Source organism: Chaetura pelagica, unplaced genomic scaffold, assembly GCF_000747805.2.
Source record: "Chaetura pelagica isolate M959 unplaced genomic scaffold, ChaPel_1.0 scaffold455, whole genome shotgun sequence".
NCBI classification, from domain to species: domain Eukaryota; kingdom Metazoa; phylum Chordata; class Aves; order Apodiformes; family Apodidae; genus Chaetura; species Chaetura pelagica.
Genome location: NW_009953483.1, coordinates 1,713,360 through 1,727,873, shown reverse-complemented (window position 1 = coordinate 1,727,873; position 14,514 = coordinate 1,713,360). Strand labels below are relative to the sequence as shown.

The 14,514-nt window shown below is 38.8% G+C and overlaps 1 protein-coding gene across 1 annotated transcript in view; it reads right to left on the bottom strand.

The window, feature by feature from the left end:
- The window catches only part of AIG1 (androgen-induced 1), an 88,564-nt gene extending 76,833 nt beyond the window's left edge, over positions 1-11,731 (bottom strand). Inside the window, exons 1-3 of the mRNA XM_009998545.1 lie at positions 11,675-11,731; positions 11,110-11,265; positions 3,254-3,355 (exon numbers count right to left, since the gene is read on the bottom strand). Of these exons, the coding sequence (XP_009996847.1) occupies positions 3,254-3,355; positions 11,110-11,265; positions 11,675-11,731 (315 nt within the window). The remainder of the gene's footprint in view (positions 1-3,253; positions 3,356-11,109; positions 11,266-11,674) is intronic.
- Positions 11,732-14,514: the final 2,783 nt, after the last annotated feature.

Genomic DNA, 14,514 nt, shown 5'->3' with positions numbered 1-14,514 from the left:
CACCACCCCTGCCATTGATTTCCCCTCATCATTATCAAGTGATAGTGATACCATTGGTTATGGATGAATCGACTGACTGAGATGATGTCATATATCAGTTTTATGGCACAGTACAACTGCATTAGTGATGCCTTTCACAGGTGTATAAATCTGTGTGTATGAGGTACCATCTTGTACCACAAAGCACCACCCACTAGACAGACTTTTCTGTAGACAGGAATTATATCTTTAATTATTACAGTATATATATATAGAGAGAGGAATATAGGACTTGACACTATATGTAATTTTAGGGTAAACAGTTTGAGGCTTTTATCTTTGCACACAATGAAGAGCATCTCCCTGTTTTTATGAAACTTTGTAAAAAATACTAAGATTGAATTGGCAATGGGATTTAATAGCTCTGAGGTTCATTTCCCTTACATTTTCCATTTCTAGAGAGAAATTTTTATAATTGGGCATCTTTTAGGTGTTGAAAACATGTTGCTATGAAAGAGTCATAACTTGAGTATTAGCAAGACATTACCAGATATTCAAGAAAACAGGTTTTTTTAACTATAGACAATGTTGTAACTGCAAAGAAGTGATGGGAAAGAGGGAGAAGAAAAAGGGGGGTGAGAACTAATTACTCTAACGTAATAAAGCAGCAGACACTCCTGCCCAAACCATATCTCATTGGGCTAATGCACTAAATTGGACCAGCCCCTCAACCAAATTCTTAATGGAGCCTTCAAGACAGTCACCTTAAAATGCTTAAAAAGTATGAACACTCTCAAATATTTTGATTCATGCCCACATTACTAATGGAAATATAACTGCTATTATTACAGTCAGATTTCATGACTTTTCATTCCTTTTCTACATGTGGATTTTTCAGGCTGATGTTGACACTTAAGCAAGTTATTACAGCTGGTTATAATACATCTGTGAGAAACTTTTGAAAATTACATTTCAGTTAAATAAGGGAATATTTTTACTGTGGAAAAAGGCATTTTTTGGGTGGCTTTTTTGTTGATAAATACATGGTTTTGAAATTGCTGCACAAAAAACCTGGACAGAGAGTTCACAGGTAAAGTGACATTAAGATTCAGATCCTTAGGAGCTGCACTGGGTGCTGTGGGGAAAGGTCACAGAGAGGACAGACTCACCAGCAATGCTGCAGAAGCAAAAGGACCCACCTCTCACTGACGGAGTCAAGTCTGCCAAGAGTGACGAATCTCTTGTGCAAGTTTTGTTCTACAAGGTTAGGCTCCAAAACAGCCATCCTTGTGTTCAGAAAAATCATCACAGAATGTGCACAACTGCTGTCAAAATGTGCAGGAAAAGATGTGAATAAAAGTTTATTTAATCAGAAAACAATAGCCAACTTTTCTAAAACTGTATTCCAAGAGGTCCCTACCCTTTCACCAAGGGGGACTTCTATCATATTCTCTAAAATCTGCCATGTCAAAAATGTAACTACTAATCAGTGAGGACTTCAGGAACCCTTTCATATTATGATGGACAATGTATCAGAATTAATTAGTGTGAAAGCTGGTGAGGATGAAATGATGGCTAAAACACGAGAAATAATTAGACTGAAAGGTGGTGAAAAGCCCAACAGCCATAAGCTTTCTCTGTGGCTGAGCTAAAGGAACATTTAGATAAACAGAGATCGACAAAGCGAACAATTCCTTCACAGAACACTTTCAAAAATGCATTCTACAATATTTCAAGTTGAAAAAAGGAAATCTAAGATGCTTGCATGCAGTTTATTTCAGCAAAATCTATTATGTGCAAAAATCTAAACAGAAGTCCTCTTAAAATATTTTCAGCAACTATACATTTCTATGGACCAACATGAGCTTGAATTGCCTTTTACTTATGACACAGAGGAGACTTCCTGAATACGTAGGGCCATTTGTTGTCAACTGCTTCACAATGTATATTCATGAAAAACGTTGAAGGTTAGGTACTTTCAGTGTGTGGAATGTTACCTGGAAGAAATGTCATCAAAGCCGGCACTAATATGGGGTGGGGAAAAAAATCAGGCTTGGCAGTGTTTGCAAGTGTTCAGTTTGTAACCTCAAAACTTAAGGAGGACAGTCTGAAGAAACATATCAGGAGTTATCAGACTCTTTCCTCAGCTCTACATACACATAGTATCACACTGTACCTTTCAAAACCTCATAAAACAGTACAGTATCTAGCAGAAGTTGATGCTCCTCTTGTAAGTAATAACTCTTATATTGCTCCTTTAGCACACAATTTAGGGAATAAACAGCAGTGCCATCTGCCCCACCCCACAAAGGACCAATTTATGAAGCTCAGCAGTTGTGGACAAATCTTGATCTGCTGTGGTGATACAGTACTCACAACAACCTGAAGGATGAGCTCTGCTGTCATCTACTGATGAACAGCAGTGCCAAATGGTTTGCCAGGCCTTGATATGGAGAACGAAGTAATAATGAAACACTTTGCATGGACCCAACTAGAGAGACAAATGTGACACTTTTCAGCTCCAAATGCTGCATAAGCATTAAGTACCTGATGGCTAAGTGTGGCTTTATCTTTCCCTTAGCATTTAAACATATTTGAGAGAAAGAATGTCCAACTTGACACACTAGAGAGGGATGAAAAGTTAGATTCCTTCCCAAGAAACTACTTTTATGATTACCGATACAGCAATTTTGAAAATGTGCATTGATGCATATAATTCCACATTCTTAAAAATACTCAAGATACAGGTTATGTTACACAAGCTTGGTGTACTTGAGAATGAATAGTTACTTCATTTTTTTCTAAAAAAGACACAAGTCCAAACACCATGCTAGAGATTTTTTTCAATGAGTATTTTAACCAAAACATTTTCAGCATGAATTATACTTTGGTAGAATGGTAGGGACCAAGACAACCAAGTGTTTCTGTCATTTTAGAACAAGATTTGTCAAGGTCAGAACTTCTGTTTTGTGGAAGAGTCTCTTTTGATTAAATTTCCTCATGATCAGGGTGACATTGTTCTGGGAAAGGTACCTTAAGACAGAAAACAGCCAAAACCCCACAATCAGCCTGGGATGTAGGACACACAAGTGGAAATCTCCACTGTTTCAACCTAACAGGGATTCAAATATGACTCAAGGAGTCAAAGAAGGAAAGATGTTCCTTGATCACTTCAGAGGGGATTAGCTTTAAGTGTATGCAGAATCATGCACAGGGAAATCAGTGTCCTAATTTTTTTTTTTAGACAAGGAAGTATTTGAAGCACTTTACTCACCATTCCATGATTTAGCCATGCTGGTATAAAATTATCGAGCAGCTTTGGGTAAACCAGTTCCCTGTCATAGATATAGATGCTCCAAAACATTGTCACAACAAACTAAGGAGAAAAAGAAGGTAAGACACTTTAAATATATGCTTCTGAACAATTAGTTACACATTTTAGATAGCAAAATGGGACATTTAGCAAATTATCTATGAACAGACACAGACATTACTATTCTTTGACTAAATCCTGCTTTAATCAACAGGGTGAATCTGGAATATTCTTTGCATTCACAGAAGTTTTAACTTTCTTCTTTTTTTTCTTGACTTTCAGGTTGGAAAAAAAAATATCATTTTTTGACTTATGCCTGTGGCCAAATTACAGCTGAGTATTATGCTTTAGTAACAGATGTGGCACATAATGTTTCACCACTAGCAGGATAAAAAACAAATGGAATATCAGGTAAAATATCATTTGGAATTCATAGAACATACAAATATGAAACATTCACCCCTGAACAGAAGGGGAGCACTTTTTCATGTCAGTCATCAAAATAGCACTGTTAAAAAAAAACCAACAAACCTTTAACTACTCTGCACACAATTTTGGACTGCGATTCACAGAAAAGAGGTCTGGTATGCTGCTCATTTATCAATATGAAATTTGGCTTGGTCCTCATCAGAGACTATTTACCAGGAGCCCAGAGAAGGACCATTATTTCTTCTAGACTGAGAACAGGGCAGATGGCTTAGATAAAGTTTTCACTAGGCTAAATTTTTGCCTAAGTGTGCACAAATTTTTAACGGATACTCTGTCTGAAAAGCCAAGACAATATAAAACTGTGAAAATTTACAGAAATAATAACTTTAGCTTACCTTATCTGGGGAAGAACAAAGTAATTAATATTTAATTAAAACACAATTGCTTTCTTATTTTCAAGTTGAGTAACAGTTTTCTAGTACTAAAAGGCTTATTGTTTACAGCAGCAAAACCCAATACCTGGGCCAGGAGCTTTTCAGTCACCGTTTTCATGGGATCTCTACACAGTAGCGACAAGTCCAAGTTTAAAGTTTAAGAGGCAACAGATAGGACTTTCATTGAGATCTGCAGGAAATTATTCAGTTATATCCAAAGTGATGTGGCCCATGATCTTACAGCTAATTTGGAGGGTCAGTAAAAGGAAGTGCAAGAAGTATGGGGTGAGCCCAGCAAGGTAAAAAAATTGCTAGTGTGTGTGACAGTGTAGGCATAAGTTGTTTCATAGGCTTCTGACTTTGGAAAGTTGAAATTGAGGTTGCAGTTTATCAATGGCACCTTGTTCTAACCACAGACACTGGCCAGCCAGTTATGTGAATGACGTGAACCAGGACACTGTTCCCTCAGTGTGCATACAGTACATAGCTTCTTGGTTTCCAACACACTTGTCCATCTGTTACGATAGATATTGGTGCCTGCTCAGAATAAGCCTGGCCTATTCAACTAGTGCACTGAGGCCAGGGAAAGAAAAAAAAAAAAAAAAGAAAGAAAGAAAAAAAAGAGGTTATGATGGACAGCTTGAAAAACACTGCAAGTGTAAAGTATCCAACAAGAAGTCTCTCTTCTGGGCCAGTCTTGGCATTGGCACAGCCTAGCTCTTTACGCACCTGCCGACACATAAGTGCCAAGATATGAATAGCTGAACAGCAGGAAAAATGGAAGCAAAGTATCCTCTTCTCTACAGGCTTCCTAGAAGTCATGTATTATCACAGTGGGTCTCTGAAAACCTGCTAAGACCAACTGGGACATAGAAATATATTCTCAGGCACATGAAGACCAAATCTGATAATGCTTTTACCAAGGAAGTCTTTACAGCAAGAAAAATCAGCCATGATTGGGTTGAACCTTATTACACACAATACAACAAAGCTGGCATGCTTTGACCTGTGATTTTTTTGTGGAGCAGAATGAAACAATAGACTTTGCCAAGGAGGTAAAGATAAGAAAGGAAGGGACATGCCATCTGTCCCTTAACCAAAGTCAGCCAGTGGATGGAACAGGATCAGCCTAGCTGGTTGCAGCCATCTGGAGCCACAGACGGCAAACGCTGCTTAGCAAACACTATCGCAAGGCAGACATAAGGTGAAGGAAGTGCGCAAAACCTCAGGTGCTGCAGAACTCACCTACCCTGGAGGACAACCCCACACAAGACCAACACAACGCCCTGGGGAAGATCCCTTCCAGCATCTGAACGGTTCACCTTACTTTCCTTATCATTAGTTCATTTGGCTAAAACAAACTACAGAACTGAACTATCGCACTGTGAACTAAAATGAACTATAAAAAAAGAGCCATTTGGATAAAAAGAATAATAATGAAGACTTGGTATTTGGCTGCTTCTGAATTTACTTTGATTAATGAGCAACTGTCGGTCTGGTACTTTTAAATCACCTCTACAACGCTTACACTTTGGTACTGGTAGACTTTTATTTAGACTGGGCTTTGTCAGGATCACACTTGGTCATGCAGTGCCAGATCATTACACAAGTGAGCTGCTTCTTCACACTGCCTATGCAAGGCGCCATCAGAACTGCAATTCTTATGCTCATGCTGCCTTCCTTCTGGCACAATTCCTCACTATTGTGGAGACAGTACTGGTACTACCCTCACATTCCCAGCTGAATGGGCTGCTCATATGCAGCAGACATCTTTTAGGGAGCCAAATAATTCCCCTTTGTTCCCAAGGCAAAATGGCACAAATGTCACCCTTCCACTTCCTCTTTAGGTAAACTCGAGGCCTGGAATTCAATGCAGAAAACAGGCACCAACTTTTACACTTCTTTGCACAGGACCTCCTAAGTCTACCAGCTTTCTTAAAACAGTGATTACTTGGCTAAACATAAGGCTAAGCAACGTATAAAAGAATAGAGGAGTCCCTCATTTGCTACTCATTCTATCTAGGCTCACTACAGGCCAAAGGGAACCCCACATTTGTAGACCTTGGAAACTCTTTGAAAATATGGAGTACCTCACTTGCCACAGGCATCTCAAGTATGGCTAAACAAGTGAGTGCAGCAGCAGGAAAAAAAATAAGGCTGAAAACTAAACTGCTTTCCCCCTTTAAGAGATATTCCGTGAGTTTTTTTCCTCCATCTCTGAAGCTTCAGAGGACATGAGAAGAGCCTATGGCACTGCCAAGGGAAAAATTTTTAAGGACAGGTTGGGAAGCAGTTGGCAAAAGTGGCTTTATCAAAACACCACAAATGGGAGCAAAGAGAAACTAAGAGAGGAAAGCCAGTGAAAATAATTGCACTATTTGCTGTTTTACATGAGCCTAACCAAGAAATGTTATGCAAACGAAGAATGAACCCAGTGGAACTTTATTTTCCTGAACTATGTGTTTGTGTTTTTGGCTGGGCTGCACTGTTCAGTTCACTCATTTCCTGCATGGCCTCACCACAAACTAAAAAAAAAACCAACCCTTTGACCTTGACAAAATGTCTTCTAAATACAGTTAAAGGTAAGCTTTCTGACTATCTCCCAAGACATCTGTGGTTAACTGTGAGTATAAACATATTGTTTGTGAGCCTCTTTGAGGGTTAAAGGCATTACACATAGAAGGAAAGTGTTACTAAAGGTAAACCACAGGAAACACAAATTGGCCTGGAACTGGCTTAAGGTGGGATCTAGGGCTAGCACAGCATCACACCTAAGTAATTTGAAAAGGGCCAGTGAAGAAAATCACAAGTAGTGGGAACTGAAAATCAAGATAATAGGGTAGAGGACCACTGCTCGCTCATGTTCCCATCATCTGCCACCATGTCACCACAGATGAGGGCAAAATCCAGAAGAGAGAGATTCGAGCACGGTCGAGTCAGTTATGCAAATAGAAGTATTTTGTAGTCTGGTCAAATAATGAGGTAAGGAGCAGACTGCAGCAAATGCCTGCACATCTTTTCTTGGGATAAGATCTCAGATCAGCATTATTGATGCTGCAAGGAAGAAAGATCAGCTTTCCTTTTGACAGTACCAGTGCAGAGAAACAAGAGATAAGAAAGCATGCGTGGCTTTCTCTCTTTTGCATCACAGGTTTTTAAAAGCATAAAAGTCTAATATAAAGAATAGGAAATCTCTCTAGCCAGTTTAGACTCAGATCCGAACAGAGCTATTAAAGATACAGGATATAAAATATCAGTGGTAGAGTTCATGATTTTCTAGGCAGAAATCTCTCTTCTAATATGCAACAATATAAATTTTCTTTCTTCTTCCCATTTCTATCAGACACAGTCTGTAACAACTAGAAATGCCTGTTTTATCTCTTTCTTCATCTTGTTTGGTACAAATTACAAGAAACATATTGATAAAACCATATACAGCTTACACAAAACACTAATTAACCACAGAAACTTGGCAACTTCATGATCTATGTCAAACAAATAGAAAAAAGTTGGGATAGTTAAACTACTGGTGTAGTCTTTTACTTTAAGCATGTCTCACACTTCCCTAGAAGTGCAAATTATTCCCATTGCAAATCTCCTTTGCATTGATAAAGGGGTGTAAGTGCAGTATAGATGAGAATTGATAATGAACTTCTAAAATATCTGTGCAAGCATGGCTCTTCAGTGGATGCTTCTGATCTCGTAGGCATTTGAACAGTACCCCAGGTTTACCATAAACTAAAAAAGGGCTAATAATTGTTGCCCACAGATTTTTTGTGGATTAAGATTTTATTGCATAGAAAATTGGTCTGTTGATTTGTAATTTCATTCTCTTAAGAGCTGTATTAAAAAGAGCAACATAAGGTCAACATTAGTCATTAAGCTTTTCAAAGAATTTATTTCTTGATGGTCCTAAACAAAATGGTAGGTTGGCAATTCAGTTTTATCTTAGCCCCCAAAGATACACAATGCATAACACAACACTGGAAAGATGTGATTTTCTGCAAAGATTTTGCAAGGTTTGATTTGTTGCTAAGCCACCCAAGGAGACTGTTTGCCCTTGGGCTGGTTCTTTCCCCTCCTTTGGAAGGTGGGAGGAGGTTGGTGGTCAGACTTCCCAGGTGGTTTATATGTAATACTTTTTTAGGAAGTACTAAAAATGAAATACTTTGTTACTTTTTTTTTTACACATTGTTTGACTTGGGAGTGGAAACCCCTTTTCTCATATGTTTTTCAGAACAAGTCATCTCAAGGGCTGTAGTAAGCAGGAAATACAGAAAAAATTGTGTTGAATTGCTCTCAAAAAAACACAGCTAGCGGGCTTTAAAATGTTCCCCTACTATTTGCATTATTCCCTAAACACAGTCTGTGTAAAATACTGAGCAATAAAAATAATTTAGATGTTAAGGTAACTGACAAGTACTTAAGCATGACCACTGCTGTTACATTAAAAACCCAACAAGGATTTTATTCACATCCGGCCAGTTTTTATGTGTGACGATTCCCTTGTGTCGCTACTGGAAAGCACTGAGAAGCTCCATGAAGAGCTAGGTGGGTGAGTCTCCAAGAAAGAAAGTTTGTATTTGAACTTCTTTTGCTCTTTTTTTGAGTAAGGAAACTGTTAGAGAATATGGGAAATGAGGGAACTATAACTTTTTCTTTCTGCAGACACTCTGGTGTTTAATAACTTCCTCCCAACAAACACCTCTGGCATACCAGAATTTCACTGGTTATTTTCTTACACATAAATAGCTCTTTAGGGAGCACAACCAGCATTAGACACTTGCTACCTTTGGGCCCTGAACTTTTCCTTCCTGTAATCCCAACAAGTAGAGCCTCCAGTGGCTGGCAGTCCCTCAGGCACTGGCCAAGATTTTAACAAGGGGCAGTTGCGGTGTAGTGGGCTCTGCTGGAGACCAGTGTCATAAAGTGCTGCTGGTACTCCCAGTAGCCAGGAGAAGAAATAACAATGAAAATTTTTTAGATTTGCTTTGTAAGAAGTAAAGTGAAACAATATGTGGCAATCAATTGCTCCCTGTCACCACAGAAAGGTCACCTTTGGAAATGGAGAACATCTGTCCAATGAGCATAGCCATTTCTTACTATTTTCTGGATTTTCGTTTGTTTGTTTGTTTGTTTAAGACATCAGTTGCTTCTGTACGAAACCCTTGGGAAAGCAGCCAGCTCCAGGTATGCAACACTTCCCTGGGGAACTGCTAACTTGTAAATGTTGCAACAGTAGTTCAGTGCAGGCAATGGTTAGCTGGGATTCTTAGCTTACTGGTGGAAAAAGAAACAAGCCCTGAAAGAAATGGGCAGAATTGCCAAGACAAAGTGATGCTGAAAATCTCCAAGATCTTGAGAAGTTTCAAGGTCAGGAACACTGGAGGGGTGGAGGAGCACACAGACAACAGTATGGAGCTATAACAGCAGGAGAGAATCCCTGAATCTTGAGTAGTGTGAGAGAGCGCCAAAAAGGGTGTGCTTTGATGCATGTAAAGTCTTGCTCTTATGCTTCTACATTGAAAAAGGCACTTCAATCTTTAAATAAAGACAAATAATGTGATGTTGTTATCCTTCTTCACTCCACTATCAACACAGTAGGAAAAGCATCTGTTGCAAATCACCATCACAACTCTTCTAATTCTCAATCTCCCTTAAAATACAAATGTAACATATAAATCTCTGCACCCACAAAATTCATACTTGCAAGCCTGTTTATGCACAGATTTTTTTTTAACTGTATTAGCTGATCCAGTTTCTTCTACTGTGGCTGCAGAACTGTAGTTTGTTCCCCCAACATGAATCATAGCAGCTCCCAAGAGGCAAGCCAGTAAATATAGTAAGAGAAGGCTACCAACTGGGTTTTTATTAAATACCTGCACAGTGTTTCACATATAATTTGCCTTTTCTAACTTTGCAAAAACATTCTTTACTTCTTCATGTACTGTGAAATACCACATAAATGGTGAAATCATATTTTAATGAAGCATCTCTGAATATATCAAATTATAAATGATCAATTGATATGTTAACTGCTGTTAAATGACAGTAAGAGATCAGCTTTTGTGCAACAGTGCAACTTTAGAAACTTCATACAGTTTTCTACTAGTCCTACCATGAAAAAAAACTGCTTCTAATGAATTTAAATTACTGTACACTGAAATAAAAAATTAGAATTAGAGACTGATCCTGAATTACTACAAAAGGAATACTTTAATGAAAGGTTCACACATTTTTATTTAATGTAACCTAAACTTAGAACTAGACTGACACAGACCACACTAGCATGTAAAACTCATGGAATTCTGGATTTTCAGCTCCTTTCAGTGTGTGGTATGAGACACATGAAGACACCTAGCACCTTTTGCCACTGAAAGCAATCTGCAAAGTCCAAGAGGAACAGTAGCTGATCCAAGAAACTGTTTTCTTTTCAAAAAGACATGTAAACTCCAGATTTTTCCACACCTTCTGTGTGCTTTTTTATGTTACTGACAAACCCCTTTTTTCCCTTTCCTGTTTCTTCTGTCAGCTCTGAATACCCCATGGGATTAACAGCAACCAACCTGGACTTTCACTTCCCTTCTTGCTGATGAAAAAATAGCTTAACAGCCCTAACTCGGGTCAGGTCACTACAGTGTAAAACATGCCAGTCAGCATTTTCACTGTTCTTAATTATGAGACACAGTGCAGAAAAAGTACAAATGGCCTCTCAAGAAGCTGCTGGTACAATTCACATTTGAAATTACTTGTACCATTAAATTCCTATTGTAAATTACTTTTTTTTTAATAATCAAAGATTCAAAGATAATTTTAGCAACAAAGCTAGCTCTGTTTTTTCTTTTTCCACTTAGTCTTTTGTGTAGAGGTGGGAAGCCTTTCAGCCAGAAAACAATCAGTAAATAACACTGCTCACCCAGTTTGTAGACATGTGCAGATCGACACTGTACTTACCACTCCGACAGGGAAAGCCAGAACAGCCATCATCCAGTCACGGAGGGAAATGAGCTTTTTCAGCTGCCTCTCTTGTTCTTGACTGTCATTTCCTTTAGTGAGAAGACTGGACAGGTCAGTCAAGACGCAGATCCCGAAGAAGACAGCCTGGATAACCTGCACAGAGAAGGAGACACACTCTTGAACACAGACAAGACCAGTCCAGAGAGCAGATTGGATGAGTGGGAAAACATCAGTCCCATAAATATGGGTAGAGCTGTTTCACATAGAAGCCACTTGGGCTTCTAGGCTGCCCTGCATGCAGCATGTGTCCCAGGCTCCCACAAATCAACTACTACTTCATCTCAAGTAGCAAGTGACAGAACGAACAAGATGCAGAAGTTACTCAAGCCTTCTTCTGGTGATGGTGGACTGTCATTTACCCGCCTGTTCCTTCATGTGTTTATGCATTTGTGTGCAGTATTGTCAGATTATGTGTTGTATTAGATCAGTAACCACATGAACACAATGATTTGGTTCGAACTTGAGTTGATCATAGATCACTGCACTTTTCTTCCTTAAGTACCTGAGTAAAATTGCAATAAGCTAGCTCAGGAATGCTATTGCCTAAGGACCTAGGCATCCTTTCTAGCACAGTTCAGAGAAGGTGCATGCAGGTTGTTTACTCACCGAGCTGGAAGCCCAGTTCACAAACCCACACGCACCAGGTAATCTCAGGTAAGAAAGTAACAAAGCACAGGTTTGGCACACAGAGATTCACCAAAAAAATAAACAAATGCTTAAAATACCTACTAGATGTTTCTCAAAGCAAGCATGGAGTAATAGTCTAGAAGTCTTATCTGTAAAGCTAAGCATTCCTCTGACTAGGAAACTAAGCATCCATAAGCAGTGCAATAAACCACCCTAGGCTAGGGGACACTGACCTGGAATATGGTGGGACGGAGGAAAAGGATAGGGAGGAAGGCAGGAAAAGGAGGAAGGGCAGAGCAGAGCAGGGCAGGGAAGGGAAGAAGGGAAGAAAAGAAGGGAAGAAGGAAAGAAGGAAAGAAAGAAGGTAATAGATATTGGCTACTAGAAAGAAATACAGAAATGTGTAATGGTTAGACGGATTTATGTACATTCTCTTCCTTCATATACCCAAATACTTGTAAACTCTGGCTGTAAAGCTGTGAATAACAGACATTCAAATGGCCCCTGGATCTGGTTGCAATTCTTCTGCCATCGTTCTCTCCTCTGAAGTTACACACAATTTTCTTGATAAACAGATGAAGCAACATTATAAAACAGTCCCTGAAGCCATGAAACCTGACAGACTTCTAGTGCTAGAGCTCTATATTGTGCAAGAAAAAGGTATTGCTACTTCAAATTACTGTCTCAAAAAGTTACCTTCTCCTACACAATTTCTGTAAAAACATTTTACATAAAAGCTGTGGCTACTTGGAGCTGTATCATCACACAAAATCCTAACGCACTTTTTCATATTACTTAGTTGAAACAAGCACTTAGTTGGAAAAAAAAATTTTCCCATACTTGGTCCCATTTTCCACCAAACAGATGGCCTATTTGGAGAGAAGGAATAGAAGAACTAATTATGCATTTGCTTGACTTAATAGGACATAATATACCATCTACTAGTGATTCAAAAGAATGCCAAAGGAAAAATATTTAAGACAGGATTGGGAAAAAAAGTATACCTAACTGTAATGAAATCAATCTGGGTGTTAAAGAGTTTAGGCTGAGTACCAGGAAATATTTCCTAACAGTGAGCTCTGTCAGACCATGAAATAGTTTCTCAGAGGAAGTGGTGGAAGCCTCATGGCTTGAGTCACTCAAACCGATATTGGACAAAGCATTTCAATGTACTGCAGGGAACAGTATTACACTGGCAGGGCTTGGATGAGTGACTAATAGATTGTTTGCAGCTCTAACTACAGTTCCCTGAAATGGTTGCTCTCCAAAGAAACACAGACTCAAAACAATCACACGCCCACTTTCCAAGGGAATTGAGATTGTACATCCACTAATCAATCACAACCCGAATAGCTTCTATCCCCATTATCCTGTTATGAACACACTGCTTCAAGGGAAAGATAATGATATCATCGGGAATAACTGAAAACTCCTAAAGGGAAAGGAAGTACCCAAATATTTCAGAGAGTAGGTACGAAGTAAACTATTCTACAAAAATATTTACAAATAAAAATACATACCGGAGAGACAAAATTACATCTTTATTGAGAACATTCAGACCCAATGAAAAAATTATGTCGTGTTTGGGAAGGAATAGTTCCAGCATATTCCTTTTCTTTCTAGAATGTGCAGGAAAACTCTTCTGACACCTCCCAACATTTAGGATTAGACTGAAGACCTCCAGAGCTGCAAGAGTCTCAGTAGCATAAACTGAACAGCCACAGTCAGTAACAATTTATGTCTTTTGTGGGTCTGGCATAGGAAAGGCATAGCATGCGGCTATTGGTGGTTTATGGTATGAAATGAACTTTCAAAGTCCATGCTCCTTGGTGTGAATGCTAACAGATGTGAAAAGTTCACAGAAAGGGAGAAGAAACTCCCTGTAAAAAATAGTCTCCAAGGTGCTCTGGTGTTACCTCAGTTTTAGGATCACATCTGCAAAATGAGGACCTTATTTTGAAAATCTGCAGGTGGTATATCTATACTTGAAACATCTCCAAAAAGTTAAACAAACAGTTGACTTTTTTTTTTCCCCTTGGAAATGTAAGCAATAATAACACTTCAGAGGAAGTATCTTCCAATATTGCCTCAAACCACAGTTTGAAGGAAAACACTGAGTTAGAAAATGACATGTAAATTTGACAGAAAACGGCCATACATCCCGTATAACATGTAACAGTGATAGAGTCAGAAACTTGCAAGCAGAGTATGCAAAACCAAGAAAAACATGTAAAAAATACTAACTTACTGCTGATCCCATTTTCTTCAGTGAAGCCTTGAGGGGCCACTGCTACCCTAGTTGATGCTATAGTACCCTTAAAATGTGATAACATGATGACAATTAATGGAAACAGCTACCCACAGGTATTTTAGGGATACAAAACTCTGAGAAAAAAAAAACCCCAACTTGCTAAGTTGCTGCAGGAGAAAACAACTATGAACAAAAGATGAACCAACCAGACCAGAAACCTCAAACACTGAGATCTATTCATATAAAATATCAGAAAATACAGTTTTTATTGTTCCTCACAAACAATTAGAATAAAGCAAACTAAAGTCTCTCTCCTACAAGAAAACTAAGACTTGCTTCAGTAGGACAGTCCTTCCACAATGTGCTTACTTCAGGGACAGCAGCTAATGTCTTCCTCGTACTCCCCCTAACTTGTCTTCTAAGAGTCAGACGCAAAATAGATGTTTACAAAACTTTCTTTAGGG